The sequence below is a fragment of the Mauremys mutica genome, chromosome 12 (genome assembly GCF_020497125.1).
Source record: "Mauremys mutica isolate MM-2020 ecotype Southern chromosome 12, ASM2049712v1, whole genome shotgun sequence".
In the NCBI taxonomy this organism is placed as follows: Eukaryota; Metazoa; Chordata; order Testudines; family Geoemydidae; genus Mauremys; species Mauremys mutica.
This window is the reverse complement of record NC_059083.1, coordinates 79916657-79943089: the sequence shown is the minus strand read 5'-3', so window position 1 is coordinate 79943089 and position 26433 is coordinate 79916657. Positions and strand designations below refer to the sequence as shown.

The window sequence follows — 26433 nt, the reverse complement described above, 5'->3', positions numbered from 1 at the left end:
AGAGCACAGGTGTCGTGTGTCCCCAGCAGCTTCTGCCTGAAGCGAGTGGACAGTGCTGCCACTGCCAGCGTGCTCAGCCTGAGAGCCAGTCCCAGTGCCAAGCCCTCGATTCCCTGCAGCCAAACCCAGCCAGGCTGACGAGGAGTGCTCCTTCCAATGGAGACCTTGTCACTATCCTGCGGCACTTCCCCTCCCAGCCAGGTAACAGCGCTGCATACCGACTCACCCCACTATCGCTGGCTTCCATAGCCCCCACGCACTGCTACGCTGCACGCTACCCCGGGGGTGGCCGCATTTCCGCACGCTGCCTGTAAGCTACAGGACCGGAGGTGCTATGAAAATGTCATCCATGACCTACAGCCCCAGCACCCCCCTCCTCCCCACGTCAAGCCCCATCCCAAAGCGAGCAGCACCGTGCACTCACTCAGCGGCAGCTGCTGGGCTCCGAGCAGCAGAAAACCCGCCCGACACCTTTGCACGGAAGGTGACAGGGCTGCAAAGGGCTTCCTGTGCGAGGCTGTATTGTTTGAAGGTTTCCTTCCTGCCCAGCCTGGTTTGGCACAGCCGTGCTTATTAGTGAGCAGATATGATCTTATCAAGGCAGCTGGAATCGAGAGCACCACCGGCTCCCGATGGCACGAGACCAAGCAGGAACCGCTCCCCCCAAATTATCGATGGCAGATAATGGGCAGCCTGCACAGCGCTCCCTGGAGAGAGCTGCACGGGACTCAGAGCTAAGCAAGGGCCGATGCGCTTTGCAGTTCGGATTACGTTGCAGCTGACTCTACCCCATTGAGCAGCCCCTCGGAAAGGGCTCTGGAGTGCCGAACGGAGCCGCGAGGGGCGCTGCTCCTGGGGAGCGCTGCGCTCATGGTGGGGAGGATTAAAGCAGAAAAATAATAGACACCATACAGACATGTCCGGCTTTCAGCCACGAGTGCTTTGCGGACTACATGCAGGCAGCGCCAGGGAAGTGCAGCCACCCGACCAGCACCTCATCCGCATCGGTCCCCTCTGGTTATAGCTCTGCAGGCCTAGCACCGCCAGCACCTCCCTCCATCGGCAGCACCTCCCACCCAGCTCCCTGGGGCCTGTCCGGCACCGATCAGAACAAGTGATTCCAGTCACAGGCACCCCACCGCCCACCTGGCAGCTACTCAGAGCCATCCGCTGTGCTGCCAGCCACCTCTCGCTGCTTACAAGCCCCCATTAGCTTCCTCACGCCGCGCTACTTTTCCCTGGTGGAGAAGCTCATAGGAGGCAGGATCCCCACCCCAATGCCACCAGTCAGGCTCCAAAGTACCTTGTACCTGTTGTTAAACAGACACTCAGAGCCACCAACCAGCCAGGGTGGGCACTAGGAGAGCACAGGGAACCTCCCAGCACTTCACCAGCACCAACGGCCGGGTGTTTGTCCTCCAAACAGCTCAACGGTGCTTCAAGGGACACGGCAGGTTACTCAGAAAGAGCCACCTTTGCAGGTGTTTATGAGCAACCCAGCAGGCGAGATCAACGAAGGAGGGGGGAAGAACTCGAAAGTGGCTTTTCCTTGCAGAGGGACCTGCTCTCTGCATTCTGCCCAGCCTGGCCAGTGGAGTGGACCAGTCACATCCTGGTTCTCATGCTCCAACTCACCAATTGTGACGTACCAGCCCGCCTGGCCTTCCCACATTGCCGAATGGCCAGATGGGGTCCCAGCGCGAGAGTCACTGCTCACCTTCAAAGCCGAGATACTTGGGTTTTAGGTGCAAATTCAGAAACAATGTTCTCAATTAGTCACCCCTCCCCCCACCAGCCATACCACTCCCCGTTCCCCCCCCGTTTTGCCAACAACAGCCATTCCCGCTGTCTGTGGAGCTCATCTCACAGACAGGTAGTAAGAAAAGGACGCTCCTCTAACCTCACGGGCTTGTGCTTAAAGCCCTGCATTCAATTAGCACGGGGTGGAATCAGCATGTTTTCCAGTGTAATTGGAAACCTTTGGCCACTCGCTGTCAATCATCGACTGTGTATAATTTTTTGCGTTTCTATAATGACTTGCAACTCAAAGTACTTTGGGAATTATACCAAGGAGGCACCCCTGAAATGCAGACACCTCTGGGGCGGTGGGTGGCAGTCAACCAGCAGAGTACAACAGCGTCATAGGAGGGGGGATGATGACAATGCAGTAACTTTTAATGTCTCATCCACTGGCCAAGCCCTCAACAAACAGCCGGGCGCTGTCTGAAGGCCTTTGGAGACTCTGGGAGTCAGTGCCGCTGGGTTTCAACCTGGGGTTCCCTCCTGGAGGTGACTGAGCTGTCCCCTGCCAACAAACCACAAAAGCCCAGACACTCTCTGTAGCACACCCACAAGGACAGGGCTGTAACACTGCTCGGCAGTGCAGGCCCAGGAGGCCTAGCAATGCACAGAGGAGGGACAGGTAGGACTGGCAGTGGGAGGGTGCGCAAGGGTCAGTCAGCAGGACAGAGCTAGCAGCAGGACCGATGGCTGGAAAAAGAGGTGCGCCATTGCCCACGTCCCCTGCTTTCCAGCATCCCTCGGTCACCGGCTGCGTCCTCTGCTTTGCTTCGGCAGGAAAGACGCCGCCCACGCACCTTGCCGCGCTGGAAGAGTATTGCGGGGGGCAGGGGAAAGGGGGTGCACAGTACAGTAGCTGCCCTGAGAGCCACTTGAAGGGGGCTCCAGACAATGAACTCAAGTACCCCTTGCACGGCACAGCTCGTAACCGTGGCTAGCACGTCCAGGGAGGCGGATGGTGTGTAAACGGCTACTCCAGCCGATCACTCCTTGCACCTACAAACGGTCTGAAAACACCAGAGGGCAGGAGAACACCTGGGCAGCTTCCCACTGCCCCAAACGTGTTCCATTCAAACCCTAACATTAAAAAGAGCGGCAACTCCCCTCCTGTGGGTTGTGTTCAGAGGAGTGTGACAAAGGCCCTGGTAGCACAAGAGCGCGCTGCTTTCTGGGTGGCACTAATGGAATCCAATGCTTTAGAGGCCCAGGCGAGCAGAAGAGAAGCAGTGATTTAAAGCCCCTTTGTCTGCTTCCCCCTCTTCATTCACGGACGAGAGACTGACTAGACAGTTGCCATTTCTGCTTTTCTTCCCAGCCTGGTGCAAGGCCTGGGCTGCAAACCTGCAAGGGGATGTTTTGCTGGGAAGAGAAGAACTTTGCATTTTAAGAAACATTTTGCAGATTTTTTCCCCTCAATACCTACGTTTGGCCAAACCTTTAATGTGCACACAACCCCTAAAACGCTGGCCCTGGCTAGCGACTCCCTGCAGCCAGCCGCACTCAGAGAGACAGCGAAAACAAACAGAACGGGTTCCAACATTAACACAACTGAGTAAATCGCTGATTCTTGCACACAGGGAAGTGTGGTTAGGAGGCAAGAGCCGCTACCTTTGTAAATACCATTTCAGATGACAACGTAATCTGCAGGACTCGGGGATGGGGGGACATACAGGGTGCCATGCCAGCTGTGGCCTAGAAATCAGTATTCTCTGCTTACCCTACAGGTTCTTCCCCAGCAGGTCACACACCCCTCCCCCCATGAGATGAATATCTGCTCCACCTTCTTTTAAGAGCAAACAAAAGACCCACATGCAGCATGAGTGTGGAGAAAAAAGCTACCTGGAAATTGGAAATTTTCCCATGGGAAGCAGGGATGGGTCCCACCTCCCCTACCCAGAGCTCCCTCTGATTCCCAGCAAATCCATTTTGTAACCACACTGAAACTTTCCAAAGGCAATTCCCCATCCCCCTCTCCACACAGCCCCACAGGCAAAGCCCGGCTGGGTTGGGAAAGGTTCATTGCCAAAGCCAGGCTGGGTGCAGAGGCCAGATTTGGGGGAAGGCCTGGGATGCATTAATTCTATTCAGGTTCTTATTGGCGGTACCAAGCTGCAGGTCGGAGGGGAGCGGGGGGTAATGAGAAGGGACCAGCTCCTGCCCTACTAGGGCCTGAATGGGGGGCTCTGGGTACCAGTTTTCTGGTTGCTCCCCTACTGGGGGTGGAAACTGCCATGGGTTGGCAAGGGGGGGCTGAGGAGCTGGAGAGCCTGCAGGGATGCTGGTGAGGCGGAGGTAGGGTGCATGCAGACTGCCTTGGGCACGCGGTTAGCACGCCAGGGAATCGGCACATGGGGGCGCTGCCCCGGGGAAGTTGGCAGCACACAAGGGTGCACTAGGGTGACCCAGAGCTGCCCCCCAGGTTTGCAGTGTGCAGAGGGTGGTGTGTGTGTGTGTGTGTGGGGGGGGGGGGGGGGGGGGGGGGGGGGGGGGGGGGGGGGGGGGGGGGGTGGGGGGGGGGTTACACAGGAGAAATGGCCCTGAGATGGCAGGTGCGAATGGACTGCACTGGGGCTTGCAATGCACAGGGTCTGGGGGAGGATGGCGCACAGAGCTGGGGCGCAGGTGCCTGGGGGATGCCCCAAGCCGTGGTGCTGTTAGGGAGGAGGGGGGGCTGGGTGCACAGGGGAAGCTGCCGGGGGAGGGTCCGGGGAGGAGGGAGGCTGGGTGCACAGGGGCTACCGGAGAGAGGACCCGGGGGCTGGAGGGAAGGAAGGCGGCTGGATAGAGGGGGGAGGGTCCGGGAGCTGCCGGGGAGGGGAGGACTGGGTGCAGCGGGCTGCCAGGCGCAGGGTGCGCAGGGTGCACGGGGGCAGGGTGCACGGAGGGAGGCGAGGGGCTGGGTGCACAGGGGCTGCCGGGGTGGGGGGGGGAGAGGGGCCGCGGTCTGCCGGGGGGCTAGGTGCACGGGGGCTGCCGGGGGGGGGGGGGACCGGGTGCACGGGAGGGGGGCGAGGGGGGGGGCTGGGGAGGAGGGGGACCGGGTGCACGGGGGGAGCTGACGGGGGAGAGGCCGGGTGCACGGGGGGAGCTGCCGGGGGGAGAGGCCGGGGAGGAGGGGGACCGGGGCCACGGGGGCTGCCGGGGGGAGGGGGGGGGGAGGAGGGGGACCGGGTGCACGGGGGGAGCTGCCGGGGAGGAAGGGGGCCAGGTGCACGGGGGGAGCTGCCGGGGGGAGAGGCCGGGGGGAGGGGGACCGGGTGCACGGGGGGAGCTGCCGGGGGGAGGTCCGGGGAGGAGGGGGGCCGGGTGCACGGGGGGAGCTGCCGGGGAGGAGGGGGACCGGGTGCACGGGGGGAGCTGCCGGGGGGAGAGGCCGGGGAGGAGGGGGACCGGGTGCACGGGGGGAGCTGCCGGGGAGGAGGGGGGTCGGGTGCACGGGGGCTGCCGGGGGGAGGTCCGGGGAGAAGGGGGACCGAGTGCACGGGGGGAGCTGCCGGGGGGAGCTGCCCGGGAGGAGGGGGGCCGGGTGCAAGGGGGGAGCAGCCGGGGGGAGGGGCCAGGGAGGAGGGGGCCCGGGTGCACGGGGGGAGCTGCCGGGGGAAGAGGCCGGGGAGGAGGGGGGCCGGGTGCACGGGGGGAGCTGCCGGGGCGATAGGCCGGGGAGGAGGGGGGCCGGGTGCACGGGGGGGAGCTGCCGGGGGGAGCGGCCGGGGAGGAGGGGGGCCGGGTGCACGGGGGGAGCTGCCGGGGGGAGAGGCCGGGGAGGAGGGGGGCCGGGTGCACGGGGGGAGCTGCCGGGGGGAGCTGCCGGGGAGGAGGGGGGCCGGGTGCACGGGGGGGAGCTGCCGGGGGGAGAGGCCGGGGCGCAGGGGGGCCGGGTGCAAGGGGGGAGCTGCCGCCGGGAGAGCCCCGGGAGGAGGGGGACCGGGTGCACGGGGGGAGCTGCCGGGGGGAGCTGCCGGGGAGGAGGGGGGCCGGGTGCACGGGGGGAGCTGCCGGGGGGAGCTGCCGGGGAGGAGGGGGACCAGGTGCACGGGGGGAGCTGCCGGGGGGAGAGGCCGGGGAGGAGGGGGGCCGGGTGCACGGGGGGAGCTGCCGGGGAGGAGGGGGGCCGGGTGCACGGGGGGAGCTGCCGGGGGGAGAGGCCGGGGAGGAGGGGGGCCGGGTGCACGGGGGGAGCTGCCGGGGGGAGGTCCGGGGAGGAGGGGGGCCGGGTGCACGGGGGGAGCTGCCGGGGGGAGAGGCCGGGTGCACGGGGAGGAGGAGGGCGCAGGGGGCCGGGGCCGGGGCCGGGGCCGGACCCACCTGCTGGTAGTCGGGCTGCTGCGGGCGGAAGGCGCCGGGCACGGGCTGCAGCCGCAGGTTGAGGTGCGGGAAGCGGTGCAGCCACGCGGCCCACCAGGGCGCCAGGTAGTCGGCGCGCGCGGCCAGCAGGGCCATGGCTCCGGACCGGCTCCTCCGCGCGCGGCTCCAGCGGCCGGCCAGCGCCCCGCCCCCGCGCGGCCCCGCCACGCCAAGCCCCGCCCCCGCGCGGGACCGCGCAGCCAGGTCCCCTGCCCCTCCCCCACCGAGCCCAGGGGCTGAGACCACCCCCCAAGACCTGCTGGGTCTATAGGGGCCCTGCCTCAGCAACAGCTATAGGGGCACCGCCCCCCCCGCTCCCTGCGGGCTCTATAAGGGCACCACCCCTGCCCACTCCCTGCGGGCCCTATAGGAGCAGCGTCCGCCCTACTCCGTCCGCTCCCAGCGGGCGCTATAGGGGCACGGCCCTTCCAAAGACTGGAGCCTACATTTGCAAGCCAGGCCGGTGCAGAGCTTCCCCAAAGGACGTTAGAGCCGTGGGGAAAGCGGCCGGGCAGGGACATGGCCTGGTTTTAAAATGGGAGCTATAAAGGGCTGGGGTGGGGGGATCCTTGTGCGCAGCGCTCAGGGAAAACGAGCTAGAATCCTGCTCAGCTAGTGCTGGATAATAATTAGGCATAAAATCGGAGCTGAGAGCAAGCCCTGCTGGTGTACTCAGAGCCCGATGAAATCCCCACTGCTCCCACCAACCATTTGGGCAACACAGCAAAAATGCAAGCCCCGGGGGGCAGGATCAGTAGCTATAGCACAGGCCTGGGGCTCCAGACTGCTGGGTTCCTCTCCAGATTCTCCCACTGACTCACTACATGACCTTGGGCGAGTTGTTTCTCTTCTCTGGGGCTCCGGCACCTCTCCATTTGTAAAAGAGGGAGGTTGATACTCACCCCACAGAGAGCCTCTCTTCATGCCTGTCAGGAAAACACTGAGATCTCTGAAGGGCACAGTATGGCCACACAGCACTACCAGTGTCTCAGCTTCCGTTGCTCCTGGGCTGAGAAGTGACTCCCACACCCCCACGTGGACTGAACTCTAGTTTTCCTGATGCCAAGTGTGCTGGCTGCTTCCAAACAGTTTCTGAAGCAAGCAAACGGAGCTCAGAGCCTGCCCCTTCTCCCTCTAAGATCCCCTTTTGACACTCTGTACCTCGGGGGACACCCTACACCCCCATCTTCATCTTTATAAAATGATTGTGTGGTATCTAATGCAAAGTTTGTCATGCTGGGTGTCTTCGGAAGGCTCATAATGCACTGAGCATTGTTGTTCTAATGATGTTATAGTAATTGTTACAGTAATGTTATAGTAAGGTTATAGGTTATAATTTCATGTATATAGTTATGAGGCTGAAAATTTATCCTCATGGCTTAAAGCAAACCCAGGCAAAACTCTCCAAGAACGGAGGGGCAGTTCACACCTCATCAGGGCATGGATGGGACAAACCCAGCCCAGCCTCACAGGAACAACAGACACTGGCTTAGGCAGCAACAAAAGAATCTGTTAGACCCTCGAGGGAGTTACCCCCCTTCCTTTGGTCAGTTTGGGACTGCAATGAGGTAACGCTCACCTGACTCTGAAGGGGGGGGTGCAAAGCCAAGAGGAAAGAAAGGATCTGATAAAAGGGAGAGATATTTTGCCAAGCTCTCTCTCTTCCACCTACATCTACAGCCACCACCACCAAGCAACTGAAGCGCTGATCAAAGGGGAGAGCCTGGCTGAAAAGTAACCTGCCAGCTTGTGGTGCATCGAAATTTTTAAGGACATTGAAAATGTTAAGAGCAGCTTAGAAGGTGTTTTGCTTTTATTTCATTTGACCAGATCTGACTTGTTATCCTTCACTTATAATCACTTAAAATCTATCTTTATAGTTAATAAATGTGTTTGTTTATTCTATCTGAAGCAGGGCATTTGGTTTGAAGCATGTCAGAGGCTCCCCTTGGGGATAACAAGCCTGGTACATATCAATTTATTTGTTAAATTGATGAACTTATATAAGCTTGCAGCATCCAGCGGGTGTAACTGGACACTGCAAGACGGAGGTTCCCAGGGTCGTGTCTGGGACCGGAGATATTGGCTAGTGTCATTCGGTTGCACAATCCAAGTAGCAGCTTCCATGCCAGAGGCTGTGTGTGAACAGCCCAGGAGTGGGGTTCTCACAGCAGAGCAGGGTAAGTCTGGCTCCCAGAGTCAAGGATTGGAGAGACCTAGCAGATCACCAGTTCAGACAACACCAGAGGGGAACATCACACCCTTCCTAGCCCTCTGCATCTCCTAGCTGCATGGGTGGTGGGTGAACCCCCTGTAGGGGAGGCTAGCCCCCCAGCCCTGCCCCTTCTGCCCAAGCCCCCCCCATGGCTAGAGTGCCCCCCTCCCGCAGCTGGAGCCCTGAGCCCACCCCCACCCACCCCCATGCCTGGAGGAGCCCTAGTCCCCCTGTCCCTAGCCGCCAGCCAGCCCAAGCCCCGACCAGAGCTCCAGCTGGCTTCAGGGGAGTGAGGTCAGGTCCATGGGGCAGAGCATGGGCAGAACCACGGCCTGGGTTAGGGGAGGTTTAGCCTCCCCTGGCTTCGATACCCACCGCCCCTGCCCCTGCCCCTGCCCGATAACGAGGTGGGGGTAGCTAAGGTAATCGCACCTGAAATAGTCTCAGTGCTGTTGCTGGTGTCTGTATTTCATGCAGCGCTGAGCGGTATGCTGGAAATTAACCAACAGCAATTAATTATCTGGCAGCCACTTGCCCAGAGATACCAGCAGAAGGGGCGCAGCTAGACGTCATGGGCTGATACAGGAACCAGTGGGTGACGTTCTCCAGCCTGTGGGCAGAGCTCAGACTAGAGATCACAACGGGCTCTTCTGGGCTTAAATCTACGAAAGCCAAGCGGAGGAAGGGGCAGGAGTCATGGTGCTTTTCAATACAAAGTGTTCAGATCTAAAGGTGCAGATCCAATTAAGCTCCGACTGACTCCACTGGAGGGCTCCCTGCTGAGATACACAAACACGACAGCCAAGAACGGAACAGGTGTCTCTTTCTTCCGGCTAATAGAGTCATTGAACTGCCTTTTTTTTTTTTAAACAAAGAGTCCCAGACCCCACAGGAGATGAGACTAGCAAAGAAGGAGAGTTGCTAAGAGTCCACGGGCAAAGAAATCCCATGTAGGGAGGCAGGAGGGGACTAAGCCAAGATCCTATTTTTGCAGGAAGGGGAGGTGAGACGAGGTGTTTCCCCAAAGCTGAGCATTTGTGCCCTTCCGTGGCAGTGAAGTAGGGCGGCCAGGCCGCAAGGGTGAAAAATCAGGATCCGGGGGGGAAGGGTAACAGGTTGCCTATATAAGACAAAGCCCCTAATATCGGACGTCCGGTCACCCTACAGTGAAGTCACCGCAATGAGGCCCTGGCGTTAACATCTTGCAGAGGTGAGTGGGATGGAGGATTGCAACAGGCACCTTTGCAGTGGCTGGGGCAGATAGAGGCCCGTTAACAGGTGAGCAGGGCCCGCCCAGGCGCTGGGGACACCTCCAAAAGGAGAGAGCAAGAAACCACATTTAAAAAAAGTGTTGGAGATGCTGCAGGAAACAGAGGGCAGGAAGGGAACCAGGAGTAGGCTCAGGCCAGAGTTCGCATCTTTCTAATGGACAAAGGAGGTTTGGAAGGTTTTATCTAAATAAATTGTCTTTTGTTCTTTCCCTTGAAACTCAGGCCGTGGTTGTGATGGAAGAGTCCAGAGCCAGAGGAGACTTGGGAGGGATGGTCCAGTGGTTAGGGCAGTAGCCTAGGACGTGAGACCCTGCTCTGCCACAGGATCCTTGTGCGAGTCACTTAGCCACTCTGTGCCTCAGTTTCCCCATCTGTGAAAGTGATAATGGCCCTGGGGGGGCTGGGAGGATAAAGACAGTAGAGGTTGTGAGATGCTCCCTAGCCTGGTAAGGAGGGACCTGTCTGGCCTGCCTCAGACAGAGATCTAGTCGTGTTCTGGGAGCCCACATATTGAGAGCCCAGACATCAGGGGAAGAGATTTTTAGTCTGAGTGTTTAGAGATTGTTTTTAACACCTATGACTAATGAAGACGTGGAGAAAGGACAGCTTTGTTAATGATACAACACCTGCCGCTGAGCGGGAGGGCAGGGGGCGAGAGCTAATCATAGAAATGGCCTGACTCCTTGACATCCTGCTCCTAAACTTAGACCAGACACTACCGTACAAATGAAGCAGAGAAAAGGGCTTTTTCCTGTGCAAACGCTACCCTGGGCCCATCTTTTGCCACCATACAGCAGCAAGGGCAGGCAGAGACCCAACTGCTTAGCAAAAGCCAGGGGAGGTCACCTTGAAAAGTGGAGAAGCTACAATTTTCCATAGGCACTGCGTTAGCATAAGAGCCACACGCCGAGAACCAATCGGCCAAAGCACGTGGCAGGTCCCCTGTAGCCTCTGGCTGGCTCGACTTGCACCTCAGTAGAATTTGGCCTGGTAACTACACTGATGACTTACGTACTAAACACAGGAGCCAGCCTGAAACAAATAGAAGCTTCTCTTGCTAGTGTTTCCTCACGGCTCTGCTGTTTAAAAAGTGGAAGGTGGGCAGAGATGCACAGCATTGTGGTTCCAGGCCCGGTAGGACCGACAGGCCCAGCTCCAGAGGAGCAGGGTTTAGCTTTTGAAATCGGGAGAATCAGACTGATGGTGCTTTGCAGATGGGGAGGGAGGAACGTGTGCAGGGTTGCCTGTCTGAGTCACCCCCCATTTCAGAAGGGCAAGGGCCGGTGGTTCCCAGGCAGTCACACGCACTCACTAGCAGACTAAGGAAGACAGAAATGTGTGTGTGGGGGGGGTTAACCTCCTTCGCTGAGCACTAACAGCTAGATGAGGTAGCTCTCTGCTGGGGGGGGGGGGTGAAAGCCGTTTCTAGGCTGCGTGGAAGTAAACACCACAGTGGATATAAATGAGCTTTACCTGCCATCTTGGCGTCCTTTGCTCGCACTTACTTACCTAATGAGTTCAGCTTGGCAGTGCCTTCCCCCGGGAGAGGCCTGAGATTGCAGATTCTGAATGTCACATTTTAGGCAGCTGATTAAACAAAGGACTCGTCCTTTACCAGGACAATGAGAAAACGAGTGAAATCAAAGCCCGCACGCTGGCAGGGAGCAAGTGCGTTATTAGCCCAGTCAGACCTCCCCAATGGATGCTTGGAGAGGGGAGATGCTCTCAGACCCAATAACCTCAGTTTTGTAAAGGATCCGTAACAGAAGCGGAGTTGCAGGGGCAGCCTGACGGGTCAGATGGGGGCAGAGGGTTTCCCCACAGGAAGGAGAGGTTAAGAGTGCCTTGCAGTGTACACAATCACATTTCACTCGTCTGCAGATCTCAAAGCACAGCAACAAATTAAATCTCACACACAGACGGAAGGAAACAGCCTTTGGGAATTGCTTTGCAGGGGGAGTTTGGGGTAGGTCCCAGGATGTTCCAAGCCAGAACCATCCGCTCTCACTGAGCCCTGGAGCTGGGAAGAGCAGAGAACACAAAGGGCCCATTCTAAGTCCTGTTTTCACCACCCTGTGATCACCTTTGAACTGGCACTTGCCACATCCCGAAGTCGCAGTTGAAAAGAACCCCAAGGACAGCTAAGAATTTTCTGAGGCTTCCTGCAGGGGCAGGAGCGATTCAGCTGGGCCGGAAAACAACAATTTAGCTGCACAGATAGTGCCACTGCACCAGGCCTCAGCAAAGTTCCTGCACCCGCTTACGGCCTCCGCTCGTTACATTTCTAGTTCCTTGTGCCTTTTAAAGGGAAACGGTCAGAACCAGAGACAGGCTTCCCCGACCTGGGCATCCGGCATGCAGAGAAGACATTGGCTCTGGAACAAAGCTGAAAAAAAGGTCTGACAATTAGAGGCCGTAGTACGCAACCAGAATGTGAAAACACACGCAGGGGGCTATGGGAGGTGAATGGGGGAGGCCTGGCTTCGCTGAATATGGTTAAAAACCATGTCTCCACCCAGCTCGCCTCCCAAGTGAATAACAACCATCATATGTATTACCAGGCAAATGCCCAAACAAGAAACGTTGCTAACGTGGGATTTAAAAGGTTGCTGGACCGCAGAGCCCACCTCTGCAAGCTGTGACAAGCTAGGAAGTAAGCAGTTAAGTCACTCAGCATCTTATCTACACTCATTTGATCACCTTGTCCTAAAGATTACAGAACACCTCTAGCAGCTGCTATTTGCAGTCTCCCCCCACCCAGACTCCATCCTGAAACACATTAACGCCAACCCATAGAGGCTGGAGTTCAAGGGTGTCCACTGGCTGGGCAGGGAGATAGGAGAGGTTGGAAAGGATTGATGAGTGGAGTCGATAGGGTGCTAGAGGACTTGTGTGCTGGTTACGGAAGAGGAAGGATCTGCAGCATAGCTACCTTGGCTCAAAGTGGTTTTGCTTCTAAAACCAGACCGCACAGAGATCTTGAGACTCCACTGCCAGGAGCAATCCTGTCATGGGTGCCAGGAAATTAACCAGCCGACCCCATAAGTCTTCCTCCCCCACAACCTCTGGGAGTCACATGGGACAGTCGCCTCACTCCACTTTTATTGCTTCCTACACCCAGGCCTGTGTCAATGTCAAGACTCGGCAGCCGGATGTCAGAAGCTCCAGGCTGCTGTAATGAATGCGCTGTTCTAACACCATTCTTCAAACCCGGGGCTGCTTTCTGAAGAATGGCAGTTGTCTGACTAGCCCGCTGGCCCTTACCCCTGCTCACCCCCACTTGCTCCTACACACCTTCTAATCGATTGTTTTAATAAACACCACACCATCTCGCTCATGTTGGGATATTATAAACAGTAAATTACAGGCGTATAGAATATCTTCTATACATCAGATCTGTGGTTCTACTGACAAACGCAGCTAATTTCTCATGTGGTTTATGTTGTCACCACACATCCTTGATAAAATACTGTCCTTTGTCATGGTTTATTCGTTATAGCTCTTTTCATGTGGATTAGTAATAGCCATACTACTAGCCACAGACACAATAAAGTGGCTCTAAATCAGGAACTAGGGAAGAAAAAAAAATCACAATTCTGTGATTTTAGGATTATGATTTTTCACCAAAAATTGTAACATTAATTTTAAGATCCCAGCCCCTTCTGTTGGATACATAAGGCCAGTCCCCAGGAAACACAGATCATGTGAGTTTAAGGATAATTTAACCCTTTAAGCTCTGTCCACAGTAAAAGAAAGGCAGTTTTAATGACACACTCGAACAGAAACACTCATACAAGCCCATTCAGAGTTCAAACACAGCAGAAAAATGCTGTCACGAAATGTGATGCAAATTGTGCTACTTCTCCAGAAACAACTGAAGTGATCTACCAGGGAGCACAGACCAACCACCCGCTCTTTTGAGCTTTTATGCTGTTTTAATGAGAACATGCCAGTCAGCTGGGGACCATAGGATGGGAAGGACAAAAATTAATCTCTGGATGCACAGACATTAAAATCAATCTAAAAAAAGGAGGAAGATTGTCACTGGTTCTTTTTGCTCCTGTGATTTTCTACTAGACCATGCTGATTCCTCATTTCACAGCAGCAGAACAGCCCATTTCTCCTAGGGACAAAATTAGTTATTCAATACTCTGGCAAGTTGTCTCTCAGATTTTTCTCAGCTCCCTGCTCAAGATGCATGTATAATTTGCAAGAGACAAGGTTGGGGAGGTATTATCTTGTATTGGACAGCTCAGGGGTTTGCGCATTGGCCTGTTAAAGCCAGGGTTGTGAGCTCAATCCTTGAGGCCATTTAGTTGGGGATTGCTCCTGCTTTGAGCAGGGGGTGGGACTAGATGATCTCCTGAGGTCCCTTCCAACCCTGAGATTCTATGGACAAACTTCAGTTGGTGAAAGGCAAGAAAGCTGGTCTCTTTCTGGGGCACTTGATAGCTCGTCTTTTGCATCAGCGGCAGCTGGTCCAATAAAAGATATTGCCTCATCCGCCTTCGCTCTCATCTCTTGGGACCAACAAGGCTACAACACTGCAAATATATTAATTTGCACTTGTTATTGTATGGTGCCACCTAGTGGCACCTTGTGCTACAAAAGAGTTGCCCAACAATACTGTTCAGAAACCATCAATTCTTCAAAGATCCCCGAATCCTGGCAGCAGCACAGAACAGCTGTTGTGAAGAGGGCTTTGGAAGCCTTCCTGCTGAAATGCAGCATATGTGGGGAAGAGAAGAGGAACTTAACCTAAAGCACTGGCCTGAATCTCACAGAGTGTGAGGTTGGGCCATCTCAGCTTAATCCACCCAGCAATTTGCACAAATCCAGCACACTGACAACAGGCAGATCCACTCTGCCTGCTGCAGAGAACTCTTTATCTGGGGCAGTTACGTTATTCAGCTCAACTTGTCTCGCCAGCCCACATTTGGCAAGAGAGCCTTCAGAACTGGGGCAGAGCTGAGGCACCGATGTGTGAGACACATGGGACACTTAGCCCAGAGCTGGTATCAGCGCTGATGGAAGCTACTGTCAGTGAACGGCTCTTAACTGCAGGCCTGCTAGCACTTTAACCATCACTCATCTGCCCCTTCGTTCTGCTAGACTAAGCTGAGTAAAATCAAGCCCCTCTGAAAAGCATTAGCACCGAAAGGTCGCCAAACAAGGGCTTCCAAACTGGTTGTGGAGAGACTGCTGGTTACACGGTGCTGGCACCTCCAAGTTCTCTAGCTGCTAAGCCAGTGGTCCCCAACCTTTTCCAGGGGGTGGGCACCGGACGACTAGCCACCACGGACCATGGCCGCTGGACAAGCAGCTGCCATGAAGCAGCGTCAAGAGGCATCACCACCAAGAAGCAACGTCATCAAGAGGTGTCGCTGCTGAAATTCGACGAGATTTCAGCAGTAGCGCTTAACGTTGCCACTTCTCGGCGGCATTTTGGCAGCTACTTGTCCGGCGGCCAGTAGGCGGGCGCCCATGGATGCCCCGGTGGGCACCATGGCGCCCGGGGGCACCGCATTGGGGACCTCTGTGCTAAGCTATATTAAAAAGCTAAAAATACAACAAACCTCCCAGTTTGCCATGCAATCAGTCCGTGTGCAGGGATGCTATGTGATTGCAAACCTGCATGTGGTGGGGAGGGGGAGGAGCCCCTAGACACTTGCTAATCTGGGTTCAGTCTGTACTACAGAAAAACCACAAACCCCAGTGCTGAACTGTCAGAGTTCAGCACGCACAGCCCTGGGCAGGTAAACTTCTTAGAACAAAGGTTACAAGACTAAACAAACATTGGAAGCAACAGCCCTGTACTTAATGTCTCTTAAGAACTCAAGGCACCGTTGCCTTCTCAGCACAGGGATGGAAAGCTCGGCAGATCAAGGGGTTCTATCCCTTTAAAATCAAGTTTGCCATTGTCTTGCCTCAGTTTGAGAATGATTGGTACAGCAGCAGCTGCCGGATCCTGTGGGAAGGGGAGTGGCCTTAGGGCCCATTTCCCAGCGAGTTCGAAGGCATCCAAGCACTTTGCAGGTCAGACCCTGAAAATGCAGCATTTTGTGCTTAACTGAACACGGGACAGGAGAACCAGAACTAACAAGGCCAACACCTGCAGCCCCAGCCCAGGGGAAGGAAATCTCGGCACTAGAGCCAGTGAACCTGTGGGATGTGAGCCATGAGTGCTTCCTTGCATGTTACCCTAGTGCAGACAGAGCTAGGCCTGGCCTACCCTTAGCTTGGCGAGCATATACCTGGCAGTTAGGAGCACAGGGGGGATCCCCCCCCCCCCGGCAGCTCTGCCAGGACAAGCCCCAGTGCAGGCGCAGTTACACTGGCTTAAGGTCTGTTGCTGGTCTCTGCTAGAGGGCGGGACAGTCTAGTTGTGCTGGCCAACTTTCTACCATAGGCAAAGTTTGAGATTGGTGCCAAGCAGCAATTTCCCACATTTTTATTCACTTCTAGGAGAAGTGCCGGCTGCACTGGGCAACAGAGATCCAGCACATTCAGACACTGGTGATAAATGCCAAGCAGACCATAGGGCAGCTGATAACTTCGTTTGAATAGACTGAGGGGCCGACCCAGCATGATGTGACCCATGTATCACTGGCCAGCAAGCCCTGGGCTACCACCTCTTTCAGTGGAGTACAGGTGGCACAGGCCTGGCTCCTGCAGCTTCTCCAAACTGCCGGCTGGGGTAGCACGAAGACTCTAGCCATGCTCAGCTGGTACAGAGCCTGCCAGTTCGATGACATTTCTTTCAGCGCAGCTACATAAGCAGCAATAGGTTGGTCACATCATCCTTCAGAAAAGAGAGGCCAGAGATGCGAGAACAGTTCCCTCTTTTATTATCATACATGTGAAAAGCTCTGGGCATGACCGGTTCATTTCAGCTCCTTCACAGCCAAACCTAAAGAGAAGGGAGGGGAAAAGAAATAAAAGAAAAGGTTGAGTAGCTAGAGAGAGACTGATCCTACTCATTATTTCCGCTCGGCTGGGCGTGAAACCCTGGAACAGTTGCACTGCATCCTGGAGACAAGCTGCTGAACTGACTGCGGTCCCCAATGAAAGGGCAGGAGTGGATTTCTCTGCCTGCCTAGAGCCTCCAGACTTGTAAAAAGGGTGGCCTGAGACCTTGCTCACACAGCTTTCCAAGCAAGAGCATTTGCTAAGATGCTACACGGCTAGGGCCAGATACTCTGTTTCAGAATTAATACTGGGAGAGACTCCACGATTTTAATACAGTAGGAGGGGCAGCAAACCCCAATGCTGGCCCAATGCAGGGCACCTAGCCCTCACGCCTGGCATTCAGCACCGAAAAGTCACTTGCACTGGGCTGACACAGCAAGAATGGTTTTGCTGATCTCTGCAACTCGATGGGATGGGCAGGGATGGTGTCCGTAGCCTGTTTGCCAGAAACTGGGAATGGGCGACAGGGGATGGATCACTTGATGATTCCTTGTTCTGTTCATTCCCTCTGGGGCACCTGGCACTGGCCACTGTTGGGAGACAGGATACTGGGCTAGATGGACCTTTGGTCTGACCCAGTGTGGCCGTTCTTATGGCAACACCAGAGCCTCTCCTAGTAGCAGAGGGCTGTGGCAAGAGGGAATTACCTCCTTCCCCACTATGGGAATGGGACGGTCCCTCCATCATTCACTTCAGGGCAGGACTTGCAGTTCAACACTCTGCCCACGAGTGCATGTGACACCCGGGGCTCCTGGAGGAGCACTCCCAGAGTAGCAGAGATCAGCCAGCACCCAAAGGGCTAGTACAGAGCACTAGTGCTGAGGCCTCAACCACCTCTCGGCTCTGGTTACCCCATATGTATAATCTCATTCACCCTTTTAACTGAAGCCCATTACTTTCTGCAACGACCTCTGTGGTCAGCCTCCGAGTGCCCTGTATTATAGCATCTCTCTTTAAAAAGCATCACTTTCATGACGTTACCACATGAAACCAGTAACTGCAGGGCTGGACACTCCCCTTTGTGTTCTGCCAGAGTCCAGGATCAGAGAACTGCCAGGAATAGGGGATACAGTGCCAGCAGCAGCAAGCTCCCTAGGCAATGGGACACGCACAGTGTTCAAGTGATATTAAAGTGAACCAAAATTAGACAGACAGGGCAACCCTGCCCGCAGCACTTCTCCCTATGAGGTGATGTTTAAAGCATAAAGGCCCTATTTTTGGAGTTGAATGCACCCACCCTACACTCACCCAGGCGGGATATCATTTGAAGCTTCTTTAATGTATGTGTAGATGAGGTGTGATGTGAGGCTGTCAAATGGTGCCATAAGTCTGTAGGCGCAGTCAAACAGTGGTACCAGAAAATCGGCCCACAATGATAAACAGGTTGAGAACCACTGGTTTAGAAACTAGCTTTTTAATTCAGTGACACCTATGCACAGGTCAGCATTAGGGTTAGAGATACATTCATAATATGAACGTGCAAAAGCTATGAGAGAAAGAAATGGCCTAAGAAGTAGTAGTGAAGACAAAGTCCACAAACAAGTCCTTGCCTCTGCACTGAAGAAGGATAAAGATCATATTACAGCTCTTACTAACCACTGTCAGTGACAATGACAAACCCATTTGACCCTGAATCGCATCCAGAGGTGCTTATCAACATATCTATTGGTACATCGGATGTTACATGCAGTCAAGAGTCTACTGAAAACAAAAGATGTTGATGAAGCACAAAGGAAGAGATCTGAGAGCAGCGCACTTGATTTCTGATGGGATCCACAGCTTCTTTAGTCCAGCCAAGAAATCTGACATTTAGTCTAGCAAGGGAGGGACAATCATTGCAGCTGTCAGTCCACAAATTGCTTTCCACAGAGCCCTGTCCTTAGCAAATGCAGGGGTGATGTTTCAATGGCAATTGTTCTTAGCTGCCCAATAGGACCTGTGCCTATGTCCCTCTTCCATGCTGATGGAACAATGAGAACTGACAAAGCTGAATTAAGGCTTCAAGCTGAAAGAATCCACGAGTTGAGAGCGTGCAACAGAGAACCCACACTGTACGTCAGAGATGCTGCAGCTGTCACACAAGTCACAGCTACAGAAAATTACACATTCAATGACTTGGCTGCTAAGTACTTGAGGCAGGCCCTAAAAGGATTTGGCAAAGCTAATTCTATAAATTGACGTTTTTTACAGATACAACAAAAGTAACTGTGAAACCTGCAGAAAGTGCCAGACAGGATGCAAGGTTGGATACAGAAGTTACCAGATGACAGGTAGACACCCTGCTCCTCCATGGAAAGGATTTAGAAACATGGCAGGCAACAAGCAGGCACTTGGTAAAATTACTCTGGGTACGTCTTCACTACCCGCCGGATAGCAATCGATTTCTCGGAGTTCGAGATATCGCGTCTCATCTAGACGCGATATCTCGAACCCCGAACGCGCTCCCGTTGACTCCGGAACTCCACCGGAGCGAGTGGCGGTAGCGGAGTCGACGGGGGAGCCGCGGACGTCGATCCCGCGCCGTGAGGACGGGTAAGTAATTCGAGCTAAGGTACTTCGACTTCAGCTACGCTATTCACGTAGCTGAAGTTGCGTACCTTAGATCGACACCCCCCCCGCCCCCCAGTGTAGACCAGGCCTCTGTGAATATGCAGCTGAGAGTGCAGCAGCACACCCCAGCACACACGCTCCCTCTTGCTGGAAGCTTCTCCAACGGTGAAGCAGTGAAGTCTATCACCTGCAGAGGTGCTACAGAAGCCCAAGGCTTGTACAGGACTCACAGGGAAGCTTCTGTACGGTGTATGTGCCAATATGACTTGTGTATCTCAGTGCAAAGGAAATGTAGTAATTAGGTCCCCGATTCAGATATTTTGGTCCTTGCTGTTCGCTACTTTCCAAAACTGGAACACACAGCTAACGTGGATTGAAACAATCACCCTTCCTAGCACAACTGACTAGCATCACCTCACACCTGTGCATGCAACTTTTGACACACTCCCTCCTGACTTCTGCTGTACATATTAACAGGATGTGACCGTGAGTAATCCATATTTTGTATTGGGGGAAAAATCTGTTTAATGTTGTCAAAGCAAACAGAGCGACTGCTTCAGAGACCGTGCCAAACTGGGAGAGAAATGGCAAGCTGCAATTTCTGCAGCAAAGAAGCTGGTAGCAGTGCATGACCAGAGCAAAAAGAAAAGGAGACCCACAAAGACCTCAGTTACTTGCACCTCAATCTAGCCATCAAAAAGGAAGTGTTACTGGCCAAACTCCCACGTCAGCAGCTTTGAAGAGCACGTCAAGACACCCTCTTGGCAAACAAAGATCTGGATGCCACTGTACAGACATTGGACCACCATTGCAACATGGATGGAAAAAATGGGGATGAACTATTTCCTGTATTCTCCAATGCCCCGGTGACATCTGCGCTTCAACAAGACCTTATTTGTGCCTATACCAATAAGAGTTGCCAGATAATCAACTCTTTGTAGTCAGGACAATTTTCCTGCATACACTGTTGTAACCTACACAACCGTGACAGAGATCATGATGATGAATGAGATGATAATGACGTTGACTAGAAATGTCACCAGTACTATTACATTTCAATATTACCTGTAAAAATATTACCTGTACCAAATTTGTTTTACCCTTTAGATTGTTGTGATGCTTTGAGGTCAGAAAGAAACTCAATTTTATGTCTTGAAATAATACACACTGTCATTAAACTAACAGAAACGAATGCAAATATTTCAAAGTCATCATTTTAGCACGTTGATGGGGTCATCATTTATCCATTTCTACGGTAACAGCAACACTTGACAGCTCCACTGGATACCCCATCTTAAAGGAGACATCATAAGCTCTCAAATGATGCATGGGAGGTGTATAGGTATAGCGTACTGTAAGTTGACCAAACAAGTGGGGTCTGCTGCTCCCCTATTTCATGTACTGTAGAATACTGCGAATACCCACAGGGTACAGATCCCATCGAGCTGAGGGAATGAACTGTGAGCCAGAATGAAGGTCTGTGCTCCAAAATGTAGCTCTTCCCTACATCAACATGCGTGTATTCTTGGGCAGCTCTTGTATGCCCAGAAAGAGCCATTTCACACATCCCCCAGTTCAGCCTAGCAGCGTGAGGCTCTCAAAAGTAGAGCAACAAAGCCTCCACTTTCCTATCCCACTTCATGGCACAATGAAAGAGGGGTGACAGCTCACTGGTAACTCTAGATAACACAAGAGGCTGGTTATAAGTACTTCAAGATCTGAAAAAGTGCAATATAAAATCCAGAACACCCACCCCCACACTCAGTTACCTGGTGGCAGGGATTGCTTCAATTTCTCAGCCTTTTCCTTGTCTGTGATGACCAGAGTGTATAGGTACCGGCTGCAACGCACCTTAAATTTCACATTGTCTTTGTTCTTCTTGATCTTGACAGCTGCAGTAGAAAGAAGCTGGAGTTAGCGCAGGAGGGGAGAGGGATAGCTCGGTGGTTTGAGCACTGGCCTGCTAAACCCAGGGTTGTGAGTTCAATCCTTGAGGGGGCCACTTAGGGATCTGGGGCAAAAATCAGTACTTCGTCCTGCTAGAGAAGGCAGGGGGCTGGACTCTATTACCTTCCAGCTCTCTGAGATAGGTATATCTCCATCATTAGTGCCTTGCATACACAATAACTGCTGCAAGCTACACCAGCCAACCAAGGAAAAGTCCCAGGAACCCAGTGAAAAAAGTAGCCCTCTCAGTATAAGGCCTTACATACCAGTTACTCTGCCTCTCAAATATATACCGGTAAGTGCAGAGCTGAATTCAAGACTATCTAACCCTGGCCACCCTATTGCCAACATAAAGGGGCACATTGGAAATCCAGCTCAAAAGCCTCATCAGTATGTTAGCCACAGCTGAAGTGTTTTCACTGGATTTAACTCACTCCAAGCAGCAAAGAGGATAGACCACATGAGGGTTTCACAAAGCAAACAGCTGCATATTTCAGGGTATTGTCCTCCAATGCAAAAAAAAAACAACTTACTTTAATGAACTCAGAAATGTATAGTGCCCCAAATTCCAACAGAGCGAGACAGTTCTGAGTGCTAACAGGTTGTATTTACCATTATGGTCTTTTTGCACATAAACAACATTTAAAGCTCAAACACCATGTTTACATACAATTCAAGTTATCCAAGGCTGCAGAAGATGCTTTAAAACCAGTTTTTCCACCTGTGTCTTCTAGGACCAATTTAACTAGACAGTTCCTTCAAATACATGAGACTATGCTTCTTAGCCTCCTTTCTTGAAGCAGAGTATGGAAAAGCCCCAAGAATTCCACGTTACAGAAGCTATTGGAGGTTTACAGAACCCAGAACTGATTGAAATACTTATTTAAAACAAGTACTATACACCATGACCTCACCCACAGAATGGGCTTTACAAAGCCTATTTTCAGGTATTTTCCCTCTTTGTTGCAGTTCAAGACCCACACAAACAATGGAACAGTGTAAATGGGGCTCTCAAACTGGGTCATGACATTATGTGGGGCTTGTGGGCCGTCAGCCCCCACATTTCACCTCCAGCATTTATAATTGTGTTAAATATATATATTTTTTTAAAAGTGTTTTTAATTTATAAGGGGGGGTTGCAGAGGCTTGCGGTGTGAAAGGGGTCACCAGTACAAAAGTTTGAGAACCACTGGGAAACCACAAAGTATTGTCAAATGCTAAAAGCAAATTGAAGAGATTTCTCGTTTTAGAGGGGGAGCCGTGTTAGTCTGGGTCTGTAAAAGCAGCAAAGAATCCTGTGGCACCTTATAGACTAACAGACGTTTTGCAGCATGAGCTTTCGTGGGTGAATACCCACTTCTTCAGATGCAAGAAGAAGTGGGTATTCACCCACGAAAGCTCATGCTGCAAAACGTCTGTTAGTCTATAAGGTGCCACAGGATACTTTGCTGATTTCTCGTCTTGCAATTATAGTCATCTTAGGCGCCACCTGAAACAATAGCAGGTATGACAATTACAGGCAGAAGCGTGATTTCATGGTGCCCCTTTCAAAAGAATATGAAAAGCTTTTGATATTAAATCTGTGGCTGAAAGGCTAGATTGAAATTGGCAAGAAACATGATCATGCTATATTTGCAGATAGTTTCCAACATCACTTATTTGCCAAAACCCAAGTGCAAAGTTGTGTGTCCCTGTTCACCACACACCATGAAGGGAAGGAGCTGCACTCCTTACAGTGCCCCATAGCATCAGCTCTTGCAGGAGAAGTGAGTCCTGAACTTGGGTCATGACAAAATGATCAAACGCAGTTTATAAGAAAAAACACAAAACTAACATTGGTATAACCACAATCAGGCTCTCTAACAGACAGTTCAATTAGCCTCAAAGTGCTTTATTTAAGCTCAAATGCTGCTATATTTACTTAGTGATTGCCTATTCCTGGATGATGATTTTTGTAGCATTCAACAGAAAGTATGAGAACACTATTGTAACCCCAGAATTTGCTCCACTCCCCATCTTACACCATTTAATCAAGGTCACCATGTTGAGTACCAATCCAATGAGAAACCACTACTTTCAGACAGAGCTCTTCAGGGCAAGAAATGCATCTTTACTTGATGCACATACTACTACATAGTAACCTTAAACAACTAGATAAGTCATTCACACATTCATTTGTGTTGGGTTTGTGGGGAAGAACAGCCCAGCGCTTGCTACAAGTGGAAGTGGGTGGGTCTAGACCAGAGTCAGGTTTCTGTCCCCTGCTAGGATGAGGATTTACCCATTGGTGGCAGACATGACAAGATTGTGTCAGTTATTTTTAGTTTAAGTCACAGACAGGTTGTGGGCAATAAACAAAAATTCACATAAGCCCGTGACCTGTCCCCTGACTTTTCCTAAAAATACTCGGGGGTGGGGGTGAGAGAAACAGAGCACATCCACCACTGTTCCTGAGGGAGGAGGCTGAAGCCCCAGGGGACCAGCCATCTGCTCCAGCTATGCCCCAGGAGTAGCCACAGAGGTGCTGGAAAATCCAGGACAGAATCACAGCCTTAATGATGCTGAATAGGATCTACATTGAGCAGTCGTTCATGGTAGGTCCCGTGTCAACTAACTTAGACTCTACAGAGTCTACTAACTTAGACTCTACAGAGTTGCCCTTGGACATGAAGTTGTGTCCTGTGGGCAAGCCCCTAACCAACATAACGTGTAGTCACAGGCTGTAGGAGTTTAAAGTCTCAACATTCCTCCCTAGCAACCATGGGGCCATAAACACGTAACTAAGTGTGTGGGGCCCACACGCTGTTTGCACCACGGTAAAGAGATACCCTCCCTCCAACGTCTACAGAAGAAAACTCTCTTCAGCGCTTCAACAGGAGATAACTGTTTATAAGACAGATGGGAGCCACGTAGGGCTTCCACCCAGCACCTGGGCAACCCACACTACTCACACTTCGCATCCTTTCTCCTGGCTGTAAGCAGGAAGTCTTTGATCTCTTCAATTTTGCGAGGCTGGAAATAAACAACAATAAAGACTCCATATCCTGAGCACAACGCAGCTTGGAGAGCAGGGGGAGGCCTGGCTGCCCTGTCAGCTGCCCAATCCATGCACCGCCAGTGGGCTCCCGCCAGGGAATCACTCCGCCAGCCCCTGACCCGTGCCCATCCCCCTGGGTACGGGGGGAGCCACGTCCCCGGAGCACATGTGGAGAGACCTCCCCCTTCCCCCCCCCCCAGGCCGCAGGGTCCCCCCAGGGCCCGCCCCGCCCGTGACCCAGGGCCCATCACCCCACGTGCTGGCTCACCATGGCGACGGTCCGGGCTCCGGGCAGCTGCTGCCTGCGGGAGAGACAATCCAAGATGGCGTCAGCGCGATGCGGGGGGGGGGGGGAGAGCTAAGAACCCCCCAAGCTCGCCCCTCCTCGCCCCCGCCCCACCAACGGGCCCGCCCGCCTGGCCCCGCACCCGCTCCCCCCTGTCCCTCATCCCCTCCTCGGGACCCCCCCGCCCGGCTGCGCCGAGGATGCCGGCGGATCCAGCCCCGCACCCCCCGGACACTCACTCAGGCGGCCACAGACGCGGTGATAAAAAGGAACAAGTACTTCCGCATCCGGGCACTTAAACCAGACCCAGGCGGCTACGGGTGCCGAGAGAAGACAAAAGGCGCAGGAGGGCGCTCACAGCAACGCAGCTGGGTAGGGAGGGGTGGCTAGCCAGAGAAGTGCTGGTTTAGTTGGGAACCTAGGTTTAGACAGGGGTCACACTGTGTGTTTGTGAGGGGGGTGTTGGTGGCGTGTCTGCTATTGTATTCGTTGACATGAATAGCTAATGAGAGTGCTATAGACTGTTATTACAATTATACTAATTTTAATTAATGATAAACAATTAATTCACAACTCACGGTTGGGGGGGTGTGTGTTCCTTATCATATTTCCATTGCTGGTTAGTCCGTGTCTACTAATGTTGCATAGCTCCCAGCTTGGGGTCATTGTAGAGCTGGCCACATTTTTGTTAATACAGAGTTGAATGCCATGCCCTGCAGTTCCTTGGCTGACTGTTACAACCTCCGTTTGCTTAGTGCTGTGATCTGGGTCTTCCAAGATGTTATGGGCTGTTATAAAGAGGATGGGGATCAATTGTTTCCAATGTCCACTGAAGGTAGGAGAAGAAGCAATGGACTTAATCTGCAACGAGGCAAGTTTGTTAGATGTTAGGAAAAACATTCTAACTCTAAGGGTAGTTAGGCTCTGGAATAGGCTTCCCAAGGGAGGTCTTGGAGTCCCCATCTTTGGAAGCATTTCAAAACCAGTTGGACAAACACCTGTCAGGGATGGCCTAGCTGTTCTTGGTCCTGCCACAGCTCAGAGGACGGGACTTGATGAGTTCTTGAGGTTCCTTCCAGCCCTATGTTTCTATGAGACAAGAGGAGAGAAGATGCTGTTTTGTGGTTAAGGCAACCACAGAAGGAGCCTGGGTTCTGTTCTCAGCAGTGAACTTGGTCCTGCTTTGAGCAGGGGGTGGGACTAGATGACCTCCTGAGATCCCTTCCAACCCTGATATTCTGATTCTATGATTAACTCCAGATTTACTGTGTGATTTTTGGATGAGTCAAATCCACCTGTTAGGTGCCTCAGTTTCCCCATCTGTAAAATGGGGGTAATGACACCTATTTCATATGGTGGCAGCGAGGCTCATTTCACTAATCTGAAGTCATCAGAGGGAATGGGAATGCCATGGTGCTAGGCACTGGACAGACAGAATCAGAGAATCCCTGCCCCAAAGAGCTTATAATCTGAATAGAGCAAAGGGGAAGGGAAAGTTTTAGAATATAGAAGTGGAGCCCATCTATTTTTGTACAGCGCCTGGCACGATGGGAGCCTGGTCCATGACTGCCGCTCCTAGGTGCTGCTGCAATACAGATTATAGGACCGAGTTGGTGGCAAACGTCATGTTAGGTCTGGTGGTGCCATTGTCTCCTTTTGACTTCTGAGGCAGAGAACCAGCGGAGTTTTCAAAACAGAAGATATTTCAGGCCTCCTTTATCCATTAGGTTGGGCACAACTAGTTCCCTCCCTCCACGGTGTAGGGTGACCAGACAGCAAGTGTGAAAAACCGGGACAGGGGCTGGGGGGTAATAGGAGCCTATGTAAGAAAAATCCCCCCAAAGCGGGACTGTTCCTATAAAATCGGGACACCTGGTCTCCCTGCGTGTCCCCCAAGCTGTCCTGTTCAGGGCCCCCTTAAAAGATCCTTGTGTCAGGGCTAGGGATGTAATGGAACAGTTCAACCACAGGAGGGAGCTTTAGCAACACTTTAGCACCTTTGCACAAACAGAGT

General features: G+C 53.2%; 2 protein-coding genes across 2 annotated transcripts in view; both read right to left on the bottom strand.

Moving 5' to 3' along the window:
• The window catches only part of TTYH2 (tweety family member 2), a 43361-nt gene extending 37081 nt beyond the window's left edge, over positions 1-6280 (bottom strand). The window contains exon 1 of the mRNA XM_044983060.1: positions 6106-6280. Coding sequence (XP_044838995.1) covers positions 6106-6240 — 135 coding nt within the window. The 5' untranslated portion in view covers positions 6241-6280. The remainder of the gene's footprint in view (positions 1-6105) is intronic.
• Positions 6281-16461: 10181 nt separating this feature from the next.
• RPL38 (ribosomal protein L38) lies at positions 16462-24719 on the bottom strand. The gene is made up of 5 exons (XM_044983435.1): positions 24659-24719; positions 24402-24435; positions 24048-24108; positions 20919-21041; positions 16462-16540 (listed from the first exon to the last, which is right to left on the bottom strand). Exons 2-5 carry the CDS (start codon positions 24402-24404, stop codon positions 16515-16517), a joined length of 213 nt encoding a protein of 70 aa, XP_044839370.1. The 5' UTR covers positions 24405-24435; positions 24659-24719; the 3' UTR covers positions 16462-16514.
• Between the last annotated feature and the right edge of the window lie 1714 nt (positions 24720-26433).

Coding starts and splice junctions, on each gene's coding strand:
- RPL38 (XM_044983435.1), bottom strand. Junction 21,042..24,047: donor CAGGAGAAAGGATGCGAAGT/GTGAGTAGTGTG, acceptor TTTCTACTGCAG/CTGTCAAGATCAAGAAGAAC. Junction 16,541..20,918: donor GAAGCAATCCCTGCCACCAG/GTAACTGAGTGT, acceptor CCTTCTCTTTAG/GTTTGGCTGTGAAGGAGCTG.